Raw genomic sequence first — 18061 nt, forward strand, 5'->3', positions numbered from 1 at the left:
AGAGCGCCCCTCTACTGAGCCCCTCCTCCTGCTCCCTGCAGCATAGCACCCCCTAGTGCAGCAGTGGGCCCTAATGGGTTAGAACAGGTGGGCTAGGATCCAGGACTCCTGGGTTCTATCCCTGGCTCTGGGAAGGGAGTGGGGTTTAGTGGTTAGAACAGGGGGGCTAGGAGCCAGGACTCCTGGGTTCTATCCCTGGGAAGGGAGTGGGGTCTAGTGGTTACAACAAGTGGGAGGCTGGAAGCCAGGACTCCTGGGTTCTATTTTGAAGGCCGGGCACCCCACCCCACCCCTTTTCCTCTCAGCAGCTAGTTCCCAGCCTCCCAGGGCACCTTTGCACCCGGGCGCTTGCCAATTCTGACTGGTATCAGGGAGGGGCAGCGTGGGTGGGTGTGACCCAGCAATCTGGGACAAGGAGTGCATGGGCTGGGGGTGGCAGGGGCTGGACAGGGAGCTATTGGCGGGAGGGAGGGAGCATGGGTGGGGGGCGCACCATGCCTGAACTGGACAGGAAAGGAGAGGCTGGATGAGGAGCAAGGGGGCGCTGGCCACGGGGGGATGCCATGCCCGGCCAGCTGGGTTCGTTTCCTACCCCTCTACCTTTGCCCCTGTAAAGACTGTGATACAGATGGACCAATCTAGGTGCTGAAGGGTGGGAGGTATCTTGGGTTACCTGAGGATGGGGAATAAACTGGAGGGGATGGTCCTGCCCCCCCCCCCATGAGGGGAAATAGACAGCCAAGGCACCGTGCAGTAGGGACCAGGGTGGGTAGCTCACTGGGGGGCCCTAAATCTAGGCAGGCTGAGCAGAGAGGTAACGACTTGCCCAAAACATTGGCAGAGAATAGAACCCCGGAGTCCTGGCTCCCAGCCCCCCCCCCACCTCCAAAACCACTAGCCCTCACTCCCCTCCTAGATCTGCGGATATAATCCAGGTGTCCTGACTCCCAGCCCCTCAATCCCGACCGCTGTAACCACTAGACCCCACTCCCCTCCCAGAGCCGGGGACAGAACCCTGAAGTCCTGGCTCCCAGCCCTTACTTTGCAGTTTTGTGACCGCGTCCAAAGGGTTAACAGCAGCCCAGCCCGAGCCGGGAGGGGGCGGGGCGATGAACCTAGGCTATAAAGGGCCCCAGGGAGCGCTCACCTGCTTCCCGTAAACTGCGGGCTCTCGGAGGGCTTCCAGCCGGAGGCTATGGCAGGTGAAACCGGGGAGCCAGGACGCCTGGGTTCTCTCCCAGCTCTGGGAGGGGAGTGGGGTCTAGTGGTTAGAGCGGGGGGGGGGGGGCTGGGAGCCAGGATGCCTGGGTTCCATGCCCAGCTCTGGGAGGGGAGTGGGGCCCAGTGGCTCTGGGGAGGGTGGCTGCCCCCCTCCCCCCCCAGTTGTCCACTGCTGATGAGACCCTTAGTCCTGACCTGCAGTCCCACTGTGTGCAGGGAATTTCTCTCCCACTTTGGAGCAGGGGCCCATCTACCCTGGTATCCCGGCTGTGCCCAGGGCCACCCCTCTGCTGTTCTGTGGGCAAGTCCCCCCGGTGGCCAGTGAAGGGTAAAGTCTCCCACCTGGTGCCCTTTGAGCCCCCCAAGAGCTGTTTCTCCTTCCAGCTGTTGCGGAGGGGGGACTGGATCCCGGCTCGCAGCTGACCCTCCAGGGGGCCGTGCTGGGGCTACTGTTGAGCCACCCAGGGGGTGTCCCCCTGTGGGATTTCGGGAGGCTCTTCCACCAGCACCATGGCCGGCACTTGGATCTGCCCCGGCACGGCTACCGCTCACTGCGCCACCTGCTGGGTGACATGAAGCAGCTGGTGGTCCTGGACGAGGAGGGCAAGGAACCATGGGTCCGGTGCCGGCGCCCAGTCTGCGACCTGCTGCCGGAGGCCGAGCCCCCCAAGAGACGCATCCGTCACCCCCAGATCCACAAGGCGGCGCCACCCAAACGGCAGCAGGCAGAGGTTCCTAAATCAGGTATAGTCATGGGGTGTAGGGGGCTGCCCCCTACTGGGGGAAATGGGAATTGCATGTGGTGGCTGTGTGTCCCTAACCCTTCCCTTTGTTGGGGTAGCGAGCGCTACAGGTGTTGTCTACACTACCAGGCGCAACAGTGATTTTTCAGGACAGATCTATGTCAGGACTCCTGGGTCCTCTCCCTGGCTCAGGGAAGGGTGTGGGGGTCTAGTGGTTAGAGCGGGGGAGGGAAGAGGGCAGGACTCCTGGGTTCCATCCCCAGCTCTGGGAGCGGGGTGGGGGTCTAGTGGTCAGAACAGGGCTCTGGTCCCAGTTCTGCCATCTATCTCTGGCAAATTCTCTCCCTCTCCCCCTTGAAAATAGCAGAATAACTCTTGCCTACAGATTGCGAAACTTAACCACAGCTCTCACTTTGATGCCTTCTGGCAGGGGGGCACAGCCCAGCCCTGCGAATGCAGCTGCCTCTGGGGTGGAGCGTGTCAGCTTGCTGTAACAAGGCAAGCTATATGGTCCTGCCTCTGCTTTGGGGCAGGTGAAATCAATGATGGGGAGCCCGGGGGTACACTGAATGACCAACGGGCATCATGTAAACAGGGCTGGGACAGAGGAGGCAGCAAAGGGGGTGCAGGAAACCCCCCGCCTTAAATGCGGACGCCAGGTCCCAGGGAGTGACTGTGCCTGGGGAAGCGAACCTGGACACCCCCTCCCCCCACCCCCGATTCTTTGCCCAAGTCTCTAGCGATGGAGCTGAAAGACCCAGGCTTGTGCTATGGGGCCCAGCTGCCCCTAGGGGGAGCCCCGGCTCAGTGCAAAATCTGCCCTGGCTTACGACAGCTCCCGGGCAGAGCCAGTGCATTGCAAAACCCATGACAACGGGGCAGCCCCCGAAGCCCAACCGCTGATCGCCCAGCGGGGTCCAGCTCCGTGCGACCGGCGCCCCCTAGAGGGGCTCGTGCATCCTACCGGGGATGGCAACGGGCGGCGTCTCACCGGGCGTCTCTTCTCTCCTCTCCCTCCAGCTCCCAGGCCTTGGAACTCCTGCCACCACCTGGCTGCCCCCCTGGGCCACCCGCCGGCCGGATCTGCCCCCGGGCACCAAGCCAACGCCTGGCTGCCCCGAGCTGTCTCGCTGAGCCACTTCCCCAGCTCCCGCCTTCCCGTGGCCGCCCCCCGGCAGCCGCCCCTGCTGACCTTCGCCAACCAGCCACTAGGCCTGGATGCGTACCGGGGGGCTGCCCTGAATAGCCCCGCACCGGCCCCCAGCCGGCTGCCCCGTCCCGCCCGCCCGGCCAGCCCCCTGCTGGACCCCCCCGCGGCCGAGCGGGCCGAGCTGGAGCAGAATGTGGCGAGGGTCCTGCGGGGCCACCCCGGGGGCATCTCCCTCTTCCGCTTCCGCCAGGCCTACGGCGCCGCCTACAGTCACCCCTTCCCCCTGGACAGCTCAGCCTCGGTGAAGGAGCAGCTGGCAGCCATGCCGGGGGCGGTCAGGGTGGAGGGCTGGGGGGTGCAGACGATGCTCTTCCCAGTCTGCCCCCAGGAGCTCCCCAGCGAGGAGACTGGTACGTGCTGGGCGTCAGGGGTGAGTGGGGGGTGAAGGACCGTCCCAGGGATCGAACCTGGGGAGCGAGGGCCTCTGTAGCTTGAGCTGTGAGACCGTGGGTCAGGCTGGGCCTGAGTGGGATCGAGCTAAGCAGGGCCAGGCTGGGTCACTGCCAGGGGCGCTGGATTCGGGGGAGTGGGGCGGGGCTCAGCAGGGGGCGCTGTGCTGCAGGGAGCGGGGCGGGGGCTCAGCATGGGGTTGGGGGCTCACTGGGGGGACGCTTTCTCCCTCTCTAAGCTTCCCAGTCACTGAGTGAATTCCCTTCTCTCCTGTCTGTTTAGGTCTCTCCCCATCTCTGCCAGAGGCAGTCGTCGCTCTTGCCAGCCCCGATGTGGCGCTGGCCGCCCCAGCTGTGATCTGTCCATCTCCTCCCATCTCTGCCAGCTCCCCAGAGGCCACCCTGGCTCCTGCAGACCCAGAGCAGCCCCCTGTTCTTTGCAGCCCTCCTCCAGGGCACAGGATGGCACCGGGGTCCCCAGCTGAGCTCCCCATATCCCCCACTGCCTCAGCAGCCCCCTGGTCACCAGAGATGAGATGGGAGCATGAATCCATGGGGCCCATCACTGAAGAGACGGACATCATGGAGGGCATCGCCACAGCTACACCAGCTGCTGGCACTGTGCCATATGACCTGGGGGCCGAGCTCTCCCTGCCGAGCTCTCCTCTGGCATCTTCTGTATCCCCATCCCCTGCAGGTTCCCCCTGTGGTCCCACCCCACCGCTGAGCCTGGACCATGTGGTTGCCACGGATGCCGTCCTCTACGGCCTTAACTCTGCCCCCACCTCTGCAAGCTGTCCCAGCCCAGAGCCGTCCTTTTTCCCAGCTTTGCCAGGACCCATGTCTGGTGTCCATCCTCTGATGGCTGTGCTCTCCCCTGAGCCAGCCTGGTCTCCCATCCAAGACATCCCTGGTGCCGCAGATTCCCCCAGGGAGAGACCACCCTTCAGGCCCCTGCCTCTGGGTGAGCCCAGCTTGGCATCCCCCTACAAACATCGGGAGGACGGGGGGGCACCATGGGCGGCCATCAAGCCAGAGCCTCGTCTGCCCCGTATCTCCCCACCCCACCCCCCACCTATGGGGAGTAAGAGGAAGCCATCCAAGCACAAACCTGACCAGTGTGTCCTCCTGTGAGGTGGGCATTGTGAGTTGACCATGTCTGTGTGAAATTGGTGTGGAGGGGTGTGTGTGAAATTGACATGGGTGGGGACAACACAATGGGCTAGGTCAGGCTGGATAGGAGGGAGATTGTAGGACAAGCACCCATGTGTTAGAAAAGCATCTCTCTTGCTAGGGGAGAGGGAGCCGGATTCTGCCCCGGCTTCCGCATCGCCAGCTGAGAGCGGATCTGGAGCAGGCGGGGAAGGGGAAATGATGAGGAGAAGGGGCCCAGGGGTTGATGTGGGGTTGGGTGGAGTCTTCATGATGTCAGCGGGCCAGTTTGAATGTAGGTGGATGGCCCATATCCTTGCAGCACCCCAGTGTGGGGCTGCATTGGCTCCAGTGCCCCCTAGAGGTGGAAGGCAGCTGTCTCCAAGTGAGGCAGCCAGTTCCCTCCCAGTAGCACTGGTCTGACTGAGATGTGGATTCACTAGCAGAAAGTACATAGAAACATTTACTCCTTCCCTTAAAGCTGGGGTCTTTCTGGGATTCAGCCTTCTGGGATGGATCCAGAACCCACCCTCTTTTTTAGTAGGGGCTGGGGCAGATCTAGAACCCACCCCAGCATGGTGGGAAAACTGGAACCTTCTCCACCAGTTGGGGGAATCTGTTGAATCTAGAACTCACTTGGTTTGGGAAAGGAGGGTCTAGAACCCGTTCCACGTGGTGAGGGAGGGCTGGGAATCTAGAACCGGCTAGATTGTGGTGTGGGGCATCTGGAACACATTCCATTTGGTAAGGACATGGTGAAATCTAGAACTGTCCCACTTTGATGAATCTAGAACCCCCTCAGTTATGTGGAGGCCTGAGGAATGTAGCACTGATTCTGGTGGAGAATCTAAAATGTGCTCCATTTTGTTGTGGGCTGGGGAATCTAGAACCCCCTCCATTCTCTGGGGATCTAGCCCCCACCCTGTTTTGGTGGGGGCATGCACATGCCCAGTGTTATGGGGGGCTGGCGGGAGAGGGTCTGTGGACACTCAGGAGCCATATCATTGCCCTGAGCAAAGAAAAAATGTTATTTAAATATTTATTTTCGCACCCCTCTGTGGGAATCCTGTCATATTTTATTTAATGAATCTCCAGCTGTTCTCTCAATAAAACTTGCTTCCTGAATGATCTGCTCCTTTCTGCAGCATTTTTCCCATCACAGAGGGGAAAATCCATGATCTGGTGGGGAAATCGCCTCTTAAAGGTGCTAGAGCAGAGTGACCCTTGGCTTGCAGAACCTAGAACCCAGCAAGGCTAAGTCATCACTGCAGGCTCCTTCACGTAACCCGCTGGGGCAGCGTGTGCTGCAGGGAGATGACTGGGTTGACTCGGTACCAAGTTCCCTCGAGCAACTTCTCCAACTAAGGGAGACGCCGGCTACTTCAGAAATAGTTGAGTGCCAAATGGTGTGAGAAGTGGGATCCTCCTCCATCAAGCTCGTTCTCAGCCTGGCTCTAAGGTGACGTCTACACAGCAAGCAGCTGCAAGTCTCACAGCCTGGGTTTGTTTTTGTTTGCTGGTGCAGCCATTTTTTCTCTCATCATGGAGTGGGGCAGGGAATGCATGACGTGATGGAAAACCCTGCTCTTTAGAGCAGCCACCCCAGGGTTAGGGGATTGAGACAAGTGGTTTGTAACCTCCAATCCACAGCCCCCTGGTGGTTCCCAGACTATGCCTAAGATTTCCCAAGGGGTCAGCTTCTCTATTTGACATCTTCTTAGGGGTCTGCAAATTTAAAAAGCTCAAAATCCCTGCTCTGGAACCTAGCAGGGCAAAGTCACTTGGCCTAAACTACAATTTTCTGAGCTACCAGAGAACTAACTCTCCCCCGGTCATTGTCCCAGATCTAATCAGAAATTAGTGTGAGGTTCAGAGGGGGAAGGTTTTGTATAGAATCATACAATATCAGGGTTGTAAGGGACCTCAGGAGGTCATCTAGTCCAACCCCCTGCTCAAAGCAGGACCAATCCCCAAACAGCTTTTTGCCCCAGATCCCTAAATGGCCCCCTCAAGGATTGAACTCACAACCCTGGGTTTAGCAGGCCAATGCTCAAACCACTGAGCTATCCCTCCCCCTTAGAGCTGTTTGTTGGGGTGGTCCAGTCCATGGGATGTTCAGATTTTTGGACCTATCAATGACTGTCCGACCGCTCTTTAACACCCAGGGGCCTGGACAGTCTGTTGTGTATGTGGCCTGAATGCTGTTCTCCATCTTTAATGCAAGGGGGAAAACCCAACCACGTTGGCACTCTGGGATCATCTGAGCCGGTACAGGCAGCATCTTAGCTGGGCTGGGTGTAGCTGTGGCAGCGGGAGTTGGGGACGGGGGCGAAATACACCCGGTAGGAAGGCATAACCGTCTGTCCCAGCTTTCAGTGACTGCCGGACTCCTGGTAGTCTCTGGTTCCTTTGGAATGGGCTGGCTGAAAGTGAACTGAGCAGGGTGGGAGTGAAATCGAGGGGAAATAAAAATCTGCCAGCTGGTGAGAGTCTCCAGCTGCTCGGCTTCGCAAAGGGAAGGTGACTGGAGCCAGGGCTGTAAGTGCCTACGCAGGGCCTGGCCGTTTCACAAGATTTAGCAGATGAAGGTCCAACAAGGTAGAGGCTGAAGCCACACAAATCTTCCATGAACTGTTCAAATTCTTTTTGAACCCAGTTGTCCTATTGGCCTTCACAGCATCCTCTGGCAGTGAGTTCCACAGGTTAACTAGGAACAGGGGGAGAGTGCCCTAAAAGAGGCAGGGGCCTCAATGCCAGAACTGTGCCTCAACCTCCACACCACACCACCCCTTCTCCCCAAGGCCCTGCCCCTTCCCCTGAGGCCCTGCCCCTGTGCCACCTCTTCCCTCCCCAAGACTCCACCCCCCATTTGCTCCTCTCTGCCCCCTCCCCCTGTCGCTCACCCTCAAAAACTGGGAGGCCCGTGGCCCCCTGTCGCCCCCTGTTCCGGCACCCTGAGGTTGACTGGGAGTTGGATGAAGAATCTCTTCCTTAGGTTCATTTTTAAACCTGCTGCCTGTTCATTTCATCGGCTGGCCCTTGGGTAGTGTGTGATGTGAGAGGTAAATAACACTTCCCTGGTCCCTTTCGCCACCCCCATCACGATCATTTTTAACAGGGAGGGGAATGAACTGGTGGATCAGTATAGCCGGAGCTGGGGTGGATTCTCGGTGGCTGGCCATTTGCAAATCAAGATGGGCTGGTCTGGCGAAAAGATCGGCTCTGCTTCAACCAGGAATGAATTCAGGGCGGCTGTGAGGCTGGGCAGGGAACCTCGCCACCGCCTGCTGCAAATCTGGGCTGTGCTGGGTCAGGTCCAGGGAGCCACCATGACCGCCAGGAATGTAGGATTTTCTCCTTTTCGTTTGAAACAGGACAATGCCCCCACCCCGAAAATAAATAAAGCCGCATTTCTGACTTTGGACCAGCTTGTTCCTTGTGGCGGGTAGTTCCACAGGTAGAGAGAGAGAGTGTATATGTGTGAGACTTTCCTGTGCCCAGTTTTCAATTTGACACCTTTCCTATTGTGTTGTCCTCGTGGCTCAAAGAGGAGCTGCTGTTCCGCAGGGGGTGGTATGGCCTAGTGGTTAGAGCACTGTGTGTGTGTGTGTGTGTGTGTCTCTCTTCCTGGTTTGGGCCTGCTGGGGGACCCTGGGCAAGTTGCTTCCCCATTCCCTCTCCTGTGCCTCAGTTTCCCCATCTGGAAAAATGGGAGATTCACTATGGAAAAGTGCAGGATCAGAGCTGAGGGGTACAGTGACCATCTCTGGCCCATTCGGCATCTCATGACTAGTCCCCGTTCCCCCCACCAACTTGGTTCACACCGAGTCAAGGGTGCCTTGCAGATATGGCTCCCTAAACTGCAGCCTCTGGGTCCTGGGGCACAGAGAGTTAAAATCCAGGCCACCCTCTCCACTTGATCTGCTCCCGTCCAGCAGAGCCCCAAACAGGCCCAGGACCCACATCGCCTCAGCGGGGGGCATAGCTGTGCCCCTCTCCCCCAGCAGAATTGGCTTGTTCTGTGACCCCTCCCCTGCCCCCCCTTTCCAAGTTGTGCAGGCCAGTCTCTGAGCCCAGATTGTACGATTGGCCTGGATCCCCCTGGAGCAAGGCGTCCTTTAAGGCTTTAACTCTGCCCGCACTTCCCAGCCTACAGTCGTCCTTTACCCTGGCACTGCCAGGACCGCGGCCTGCTGCGACATCCCCCAGCTCCCTATGCCTGTCATCTCCCTTCATAGCTGCTACTCTGGGAGCACAGGGCCCCCAATGGCCCCGACACCCCCATATGTCCCCTCAGTGTCCCCCCCCCCAAGATCCCCCTCAAAGGACCCCTGCCAAGGAGACTGTCAAGGCTCCTTCCCCACTCTGAACTTTAGGGTACAAATGTGGGGGCCTGCATGAAAACTTCTAAGCTAGGGTTACCATATTTAGTGCCTCCGAAAGGAGGACACTCCACGAGGCCTCGACCCCGCCCCCAGCCCCGCCCATGCCCCAACTCCACCCCCTCCCCAAAGTCTCCGCCCCCTCCCCTGCTTCCTGCGAACATTTGAGTCGGGGGAAGCCTGAAGCAGGTAAGGGGGACCGTGGGGGGAGGAGGCACGGCCCACCCCCGGCACCCACCGCCGGTCCCCAGCCTGGCCCCCGGCACCGCCGGCCCATCCCCCGAGCCCCCAGCTCGGCCCGGCACTGCCGGCCCGGCCCCCGAGCCCCCGGCCCGGCACCGCATGTCCCGATTTTCCTGGACATGTCCGGCTTTTTGGGATTTCCCCCCAGACGGGGATTTGGAGCCCAAAAAGCCAGACATGTCCGGGAAAATCCGGACGTATGGTAACCCTATCTAAGCTTAACTACCAGCTTAGATCTGGTCCGCTGCCACCACTCCCAAAATGCTAATTCCCTTCCCTGGGAAGCCTTGAGAAACCTTTCACCAATTCCCTGGTAAATACAGATCCAAACCCCTTGGATCTTAAAACAAGGAGAAATTAACCATTCCCCTCCTTCCTCCCACCAACTCCTGGTGAATACAGATCCAACCCCCTTGGATCTAAAACAAGAAAAATCAATCAGGTTCTTAAAAAGAAGGCTTTTAATTAAAGAAAAAGGTAAAAATCATCTCTGTAAAATCAGGATGGAAAATAACTTTACAGGGTAATCAAACTTAAAGAGCTCAGAGGAATCCCCTCTAGCCTCAGGTTCAAAGTTACAGCAAACAGAGGTAAACACCCTAGTAAAAGGTACATTTACAAGTTGAGAAAACAAAGATCAAACTACCACGCCTTGCCTGGCTGTACTTACAAGTTTGAAATATGAGAGACTTGTTGGTGTCACTAGGCATAGCTACCAGGTAACTCGGGAGAGCGGAAGGCCAAAAGGGCCGATGAAGCTCTTTTGCTCTGGGCCTGTCTGAACCCCCAAACCCCATCTTGGGAACTCTCACCTACTTCTATGCTAACTGTTTACGTGCTCTGAAGTAGGCTGAAGCAGAAATGTATTGGTCAGCGTTGCTAGCAGATGGCTGCAGTTTCACTCACACTAGCAGAAATAATAGAGATAAGAAGCGGGGTAGTTAGTTTGCAGGCGTCTAACTCAAGGTCACAAAGGCTGAGAAAGTTTTCTCACAAGCTTATGTAGAGCTTATTGTAACAGTTGTCTGGAAGGGAGGGGTAAGGGGAACAGCCAGACAAAGAGATGTATGCAAACAGTTTGGAGTATAAAAGGTAAAAGTTGTTTGTATGTGTTGCACTTGATTTGAGACATGCTAGTCTCCTAGTGCCATTTCAGAGCTCTGAAATAAACTTGGCTTGCTTTCTCCCCTCGGTGTCTTTATTGGTGCCAAGCACACCGGGCGACGGACCATTGTTGTCCCCTCGAGCCCTTTAGGGCGGGCAACAGACTTGTTCAGAAAGATTTGGAGAGCCTGGATTGATGTCTGGTCCCTCTCAGTCCCAAGAGCGAACAACTTCCCAAACAAAGAGCACAAACAAAAGCCTTCCCCCCCACCAAGATTTGAAAGTATCTTGTCCCCTTATTGGTCCTTTGGGTCAGGTGCCAGCCAGGTTACCTGAGCTTCTTAACCCTTTACAGGTAACAGGATTTTGGTGTCTCTGGCCAGAAGGGATTATAGTATGGTACACAGGAGGGCTGTTACCCTTCCCTTTATAGTTATGACAGAGACTGACTCTGTTCTCTTTGGCCCCCCATACCCTCTCTCAGGGGAGCCGTTCACATACTCCCTGACCTCCAAATACCTGATACCCCCATAAAGTATCCCCACTGAGGGATCCCTCCCCCACACAGGAGGCCTGTAAACCTCCCCCTCAGTGACCCCCCCCAAAATGCCTCCTCACATCTTAACTGACCAACAAGTGTCTCCCTCTCCCCCCCAGCAATGCTCCCCTCCCTCGCCCCAGGCCTAGAAAATGGGGTGGGTCTGGAACTCCCAGAAGGCACAAGGGATTGGCTCTGAGCACCAGCCAATGGCAAGGCCTGCTCCTCAGGTCCCGGCTTCAGTGACCAGAGGGTGTCTCCTGATTGGCTCCCTTGGGTCCCACCCCATAAGGGATTAAGGTATAAAGGGGACCCCTAGGTGAGGGGCTTCTGGTTTTGGTGTCTGTCCTGGTAGCTCATTTATTTGGGTCTGTCCAAAGGAAGCCAGCACTCCTGGGTTCTTTCCTGGCTCTGGGAGGGGAGTGGGGTCTAGTGGGTTAGAGCAGGGGAGGGGCTGAGAGCCAGGACTCCTGGGTTCTTTCCTGGCTCTGGGAGGGGAGTGGGGTCTAGTGGGTTAGAGCAGGGGAGGGGCTGGGAGCCAGGACTCCTGGGTTCTGTCTCTGGCTCACTAGCTCTCCCCTCACAGGTGGGCTGCACCCAGGGCTGCCTGAGGTCTCGGCTGGGCACCATGGAGCCCTGGCTCGAGGTGGTGGTGGTGGCTGCCGGTTCCCCGGAGCTGGGCTCGGACAGGGACACGTTGGCCAGGGAGGGGTGCTCCCCTGCTAGGAAGAGACCTCGCCGCTCCCCACCCCAGACAGAGACCCCCATGGAGTGGGAGTCCCTGGAGCCAGCTGGTATGGTGGGGGGAGCACCCCTTTGCCCTGCTTGGGTTGGGAGAGTGGTGTGGGAGAAGGGTCTGTGTGGGTGGGGGGTGATGGGGCAAGAAGGAGTAGGGGAGGGGGTGAGGAGGGTTTAGGGTAGCATTGGGGGGGGTGGGATGGAGTGGGCTGGGGGCAAAGAGGGGGAGTGGAGGGTTTTTGTAGGCCTGGGGGGAGCGTTAGGGGTTGGGGGAGCTATGGGGCCTGGTGGATCTGTGGCTTTGATCTGTTTCTGTCCCAGGTGTCACAGACTCTCTGCCCGTCCATCTGTCTGTCCTGGGGTGGCTGCAGTGCCCCCCCCCCCGACCTGTTCTCTGTCTTTCCCATGGGGTTGGGGTCCATGGGGAATGCATGGACAGGATCCCCTGCCCCCAGGCTCTTCCCATCTGCCCCCCAGTTGGTTTTGTGCCCCAATGGGGGTTTATTCTCTTCCCACTTCAGGTCGGGATCCCCTCCCATGGGGTACCCCCAGCTGGCCGTGCTCCACTTCTGGGTCCCCATGCTCCGTTTCCCCCGGCCACTGGGCCACCGACCACTGGGACCCAGCTCACGAGTGGCCCAAGGAACCGGCTGGGCCAAGAAGTGAGTAGGCAGGGGGAGGGGGCCAGGACTCCTGGGTTCTCTCCCCAGCTCTGGGAGGGGAGTGGGGTCTAGTGGTGAGAGCAGCGGGGGCTGGGAGCCAGGACTCCTGGGTTCTATTCCAGGTGGTGGGAGGGGAGTGACTTTGTTTTTCGTTCTGAGGAGTGCTGAGATTTGGCAGGCTTGGTGGACCAGCTCAGGTGCTGGGTGGGTTTACACCAGGTATATCTCAGCCTTGATCTCCCCCGATGTGTCTCTGATCCACTCTGTGGCCCTGTTGCTGCTTTCTCTGCTCCGTGTCAGTGAGTTTTATTTTGCTGTCGATTCTCTTCCTTCCCCGCCCCCCCCCCTTTGTAGAGTTGGCAGATGAGTCCGCACCAGCCTCAGGAGGGCCCCCCAGGCCAGCCCCACACAGCAGCCAGTCACAGCCAGGCGCGCGCTCGGATCCCAGGTCCTCTGCCTCCTGCCCTGGAATAGGCGATCTGGCACGTCAGCAGCCGAAGAAGCCCACTCGGTCGAAGAGTTGGAAATCCATGGGGAACAGAGGTGGTTAAAGCGGAGAGATAGGAGCCAGGACTCCTGGGTTCTATCCCCAGGTCAGGGAGGAGAGTGGGGTAGAGCAGGGGGCTGGGAGCCAGGACTTTGGTTCCATTCCTGCTGCTGGGAGGGGAGTGGGGTCTAGTGGTTAGAGCAGGCGGGTACTGGGAGCCAGGACTCCTGGGTTCTCTCCCTGGCTCTGGGAGGGGAATGGGGTCTAGTGGTTAGAGCAGGGGGGTACTGGGACCAGGACTCCTGGGGTCTAGCCCTGGCACCAAGAGGGGAGTGGGGTCTAGTGGTTAGAGCAGGACTCATAGGTTCTAGGGTTTGAGCTGGCTGCAATGTCCTAACCCTAAGCTCTGTGCTCTCTCTGTCCCCCCCAGGCCTTGCGGCCATTGTCCCCCTGGTGCAGGGCATCCTGTCGGCCTTCGCCTCAGGCCTGAGGCTGGCGAAGCTGCTGGAGCTAATGAGGAACCAGCACGGGGTCGACGTGGAGACGCTGTGCCAGGCTGCAAGCACCGCGGACGTCCTGGGGCTGCTGGCCCAGGTGCCTGGGCTGCGGGTGCGCACCCCCGAGAGAGGCCCCCAGTGCCTTATCCAGCTCGAGAGAGGTAGAGGCTGGTGGGCGTGTGAATTTCCCCCTCCCGTCAGACCTGCAGCCCGCCCTGCCTCCCCAAAACATGCCAGTGATCCCAGTATTACCGCCCCTCCCGCTGGGAAGTGTTCCCCTGGCCAGGAACTGTCTGCCTCATAGCCGGCGCTGCGCTCTCATGGCCCAGCAGAGGGCGCTCTACCTCTACACATGGGCAGGTGTGTGTCTTATACAGCGTGCTCAGAACTGCCTGCCTGAGTCTGCCCACAGCCAGAGCTCGTTGTTGTGGGAGGGGGGAGCTGCTCAGAGTTTAACCGACGCTGAGCTGTTTACACTCGGTGGCTCCTCCTCCCTCTTGGAGCGATGGGCTCAGGCTCCCGGCAAACTCAGGCAGGCGTCGGCTGCGCCTCTTTCCTGGTTTTGAGCAGTTCGTCGCGGCCCGAACGGTGAGACACTTCATTTTTCATTTCGAGTTGTCCTGAGATTTTGCACACTGAGGACGACGTTTGGCGGGCAGGCGGGGCAGTGGGTGGGTGCACACCAGCTGTATCTCAGCCTTGATCTCCTCCCCCGGGGGTCTCTGACTGACCCACCGTGCGGCCCTGTTGCTGCTTTATCTCTGGTCAGCGTCAGGGATTTTTTTTTTTTTGCTGTAGGTTGTTACTTTTCTCCCCTTTCTAGCATTGGCAGATGAATCCGCACCAGCCCCAGGGGGCCCCCCCAGTCCAGCTCCATGCAGCAGCCAGTCACAGCCAGTCCTGTGCTCGGATCCCAGGTCCTCTGCTTCCTACCACCCCGGAGGAGGGGACCTGGCGCGCCAGCGGCCGAAGAAGCCTGCTCGGTCAAAGAGACGGAAATCCATGGGAGACAGAGGTGGTTAAAGTGCAGAGTTGGGAACCAGGACTCCTGGGTACAATCCCTGACAGCAGGAGGGGAGTGGGGTCTAGTGGTTAGAGCAGGGGGGCTGGGAGCCAGGACTCCTGGGTTCTAGCCCTGGCACTGGGAGGGGAGTGGGGCCTAGTGGTTAAAGCATGGGGAAGAGGGGCTGGGAGCCAGGACTCCTGGGTTCTTTCCTTGGCTCTGGGAGGGGAGTGGGGTCTAGTGGTTAGAGCAGGACTCCTAGGTTCTAGGGTTTGAGCTGGCTCCAATCTCGTAGGTCCCATGTGCCTCTGCTTCTGATCCCTTGGTGTCTCTCCCCAGGTGTGGCTGCCACCCTCGCCCCCTTTCTGGGGCATGTCCTGCACCCCTTCCCCCTGGGCCTGGGGCTGCCCAAGTTGCTGAAGGCCGTGCGGCGGGACCATGACCTGGACCTGGTGGCACTGAGCCGGGAAGCAGGGTATGAAGACGTCCTGGGGCTGCTGGGGCAGGTGCCCGGGATCTGGCTACACAAGTCCTCGAGAGGCAGCCCATACACCGTGCACCTCCACGCAGGTGGGTGGGGGCGGGAGATTTTTGCCCCTCTCCCTTCTACACAAAGTCTGTGGCCCTCTGGATCCACCCACCTGCTGTCGGCCCCTCCAGTTCAGGCTCCCAGCAAACTCAGGCAGGCGTTGGCTGTGCCTGTTTCATGTTTTTGAGCAGTTTGTTGCGGCCCAAATGGTGAGACACGTCATTTTTTGTTTGGAGGAGTGCTGAGATTCTGCACGCTGAGGAGGACGTTTGGTGGGCAGGCGGGGGCAGTGGGTGGGTGCACACGGGCTGTATCTCGCTTTGATCTTCCCCCAGGGGTGTCTGACCCACCCTGCGGCCCTGTTGCTGCTTTATCTCTGGTCAGTGTCAGAGATTTCTATTTTGGCTGTAAATTCTGCTACTTTTCTCCCCTTTCTAGCGTTGGCAGATGAATCCGCATCAGCCCCAGGGGGCCCCCCCAGTCCAGCCCCATGCAACAGCCAGTCACAGCCAGCCCCGCACTCGGATCCCGGGTCCTCTGCCTCCTGCCGCCCTGGAGAAGGGGACCTGGCGCGCCAGCAGCCGAAGAAGCCTGCTCGGTCAAAGAAACGGAAATCCATGGGAGACAGAGGTGGTTAAAGTGCAGAGTTGGGAGCCAGGGTTCCTGGATTCTAGCCCTGGTGCTGGGAGGGGAGTGGGGTCCAGTGGTTAGAGCAGGGGAAGAGTGGCTGGGAGCCAGGACACCTGGGTTCTAGCCCTGGTGCTGGGAGGGGAGTGGGGGCTTGTGGTTAGAGCAGGGGGGCTGGGAGCCAGGACTCCGGGGTTCTAGCCCTCCCACGGGAAGGGGAGTGGGGTCTAGTGGTTAGACCAGGACTCCTGGTTCTAGGGTTTGAGCTGGCTGCAATCTCCCAGGGTTGCATGTGTCTCTGCTTCTGATCCCTTGGTGTGTCTGTCCCCAGGTGTGGCTGCCACCCTCGCCCCCTTTCTGTGGAATACCCTGCGCCCCTTCCCCCTGGGCCTGGGGCTGCCCAAGCTGCTGGAGGCCGTGCGGCGGGACCACGACCTGGACCTGGTGGCGCTGAGCCGGGAAGCAGGGTATGAAGACGTGCTGGGGCTGCTGGGACAGGTGCCCGGGATCTGGCTACACAAGTCCTCGAGAGGCAGCCCATACACCGTGCACCTCCACGCAGGTGGGTGGGGGCGGGAGATTTTTGCCCCTCTCCCTTCTACACAAAGTCTGTGGCCCTCTGGATCCACCCACCCGCTGTCGGCCCCTCCAGTTCAGGCTCCCAGCAAACTCAGGCAGGTGTCGGCTGCGCCCGTCTCGTGTTTCCGAGGAGTTTGTCACGGCGTGTGTTACGCAGGAGGTCAGACCAGATGATCACCATGGGCCCATCTGGCCTGGCAACCTGGTTCCTCCTTCCCTGGAGGTGGGGTGTGAAGCCGGCTGGGTTTTCATCAAAAGGGATTTTGATCCCCCGCTCCCTGAAAACAAAAACGCTTAGGAAAACGCATGTGTCTGACTTGGATGAAATTTCATTTGGGGGGGGGGGAGGAAAAACTTGGTGCTTTGGGAGGAGAATCTTTTGATTTTTCTTCCCCTCCCCCCCCAAAAAAAATTCATTGTTTGCTATCAGCTTTTTTTATAAGAGAGGTCAAACGAGGCACTCAACGGTTGCCGTTTTTCCTCCAAAGACCAGGGCCTGGTCGGTCAAAACACTTGGTTATGATAAAAATCCAAACACAGGAGGGCCAAGTTTTGACTCCCTCTTTTTTCAAAAAATAAAAAACCCTTTTGTGTATTTAAAAAACTATCGTTTTGGAGGAAATTGTGAAAAATGTTTCAGAACAGCTGAAACTTCAAAGCCATGGCGTTTCCTGTAATATGGAAAACCCACCTCCTCTGGCTCTAGTTGTGTGTTCGATCCCTGCTCATGCCCCAAGGGGGTGGGGGGATGTCCAGGGCTTATGAAAGTGGGGACAGTTGTACCAGGGCTTTGGGCCCCCCACAACTTGCCTGTAATTGAAGTGAAATGGGTGGGGCCTAAGCAAATGTGCCCCTACACTTCTCTCAACGAGCCCTGCGCGAGACCCAAACGGCTCTGAAACGTGTGTGTCTGCTGCCGGCATCAGTAGTAGGCTGTTACCCTGTGGAAAGTAGACATTCGCTCTGGTGTCTCCTGTTTTATGCTCTCTGAGAGTTGCTCCGGTCAAGAGAACAGGGTGGCATCAACCCCTGGGGCGGGGTGGAGGCCCCGGGGGTCTAGCACGAGTGGACTCCCTGAGGGGGTCCACGTCTAGAGACAGACGTGCTAAGGCTCAGAGGTGCGGCTCCATGAGGTGGTGGGGCCTGACCCCGAGAGAGAGTGGACCCCCGAGAAGGGCTGTCACACTGAAAGGGGCACCCCCCACAGACTGCACAGGGCCAAGAGTGGGCACGATCTGTGAGTCTGTGACACTTCTAAGGTGGCAAGAGCCCAGAAGTGCTTAGTGGGCGGGGTGGGGGAAGGATGTTGGAGGGGCCTGTGGTCCCATTTTTGGGGTCCCCCTGAGCCCACCTCCCCGTTTTTCTTCTCTGCAGCCCCATGGACCCCAACTCCTGCTGACCTTCCTGTGGGGGGAGTGCTGCCCCCAAGCTGGGAGTGCGGGAGGGAGCCGAGAGGCCGGACAGAGCAAGTCTGATGCAAAGGCGAGGGTCCCTGAGCTCCCACCCTGTCTCTCTCCTCGTGGGGCCAGGGCCACTTGGTGTGGGGGGAGGGGCCTAGGGGATACCACTGCAGGGGCGCTCCTCCCATTGGCAGCCCTGCGGTTTCTCTGATGGGGGGGGGGGGAGAGAATGTGAAGGCATCTTTCCCTTCTGCCCCATAGAGGCCCAGAGCAGTGGGGCTGGGAGAGAAGGCCCCACCCCATAGCAAGCCCCCCAGGGGGGAGCAGTTGGCTCAAGCTCCCTCAGACCCCAGCAAGGGTCAGTCCCGTTTCTCCCTGTCCCACTCCTCAATCTTTCTCCCAAGGCTCAGAGGCCAGGAGGTGCCTTGTTAATTGACAGTGGAGACCCAACAATGGTCTTGTGACTCCAGGAGCTGGGCCTCTAGGCCCTGATGGGGCCCTTGCTCCAGGGTCCCAAACCAGCAGGTGGAGGGTAAATGCCGCAAGGAAACAAAACT

The 18061-nt window shown here is 58.8% G+C and overlaps 2 protein-coding genes and 1 long non-coding RNA gene across 3 annotated transcripts; all 3 read left to right on the forward strand.

The window, feature by feature from the left end:
• Nucleotides 1-1171: 1171 nt before the first annotated feature.
• LOC128826573 (uncharacterized) lies at nt 1172-5799 on the forward strand. The gene is made up of 4 exons (XM_054009924.1): nt 1172-1202; nt 1606-1965; nt 2985-3524; nt 3847-5799. The coding sequence occupies exons 1-4, from the start codon at nt 1196-1198 to the stop codon at nt 4695-4697; spliced, it is 1758 nt and encodes a 585-aa protein (XP_053865899.1). The 5' UTR covers nt 1172-1195; the 3' UTR covers nt 4698-5799.
• Nucleotides 5800-11649: 5850 nt separating this feature from the next.
• On the forward strand, nt 11650-12913 carry LOC128826389 (uncharacterized). Its single transcript, XR_008442832.1, has 3 exons — nt 11650-11776; nt 12242-12382; nt 12737-12913. It is a non-coding gene; the product is annotated as an uncharacterized LOC128826389 (long non-coding RNA).
• LOC128826318 (uncharacterized) lies at nt 12913-17579 on the forward strand. The gene is made up of 7 exons (XM_054009565.1): nt 12913-12925; nt 13300-13527; nt 14190-14381; nt 14709-14939; nt 15337-15528; nt 15857-16087; nt 17479-17579. Exons 1-7 carry the CDS (start codon nt 12913-12915, stop codon nt 17577-17579), a joined length of 1188 nt encoding a protein of 395 aa, XP_053865540.1.
• The last annotated feature ends 482 nt before the right edge of the window (nt 17580-18061 follow it).

Source organism: Malaclemys terrapin, chromosome 20, assembly GCF_027887155.1.
Source record: "Malaclemys terrapin pileata isolate rMalTer1 chromosome 20, rMalTer1.hap1, whole genome shotgun sequence".
NCBI classification, from domain to species: Eukaryota; Metazoa; Chordata; order Testudines; family Emydidae; genus Malaclemys; species Malaclemys terrapin.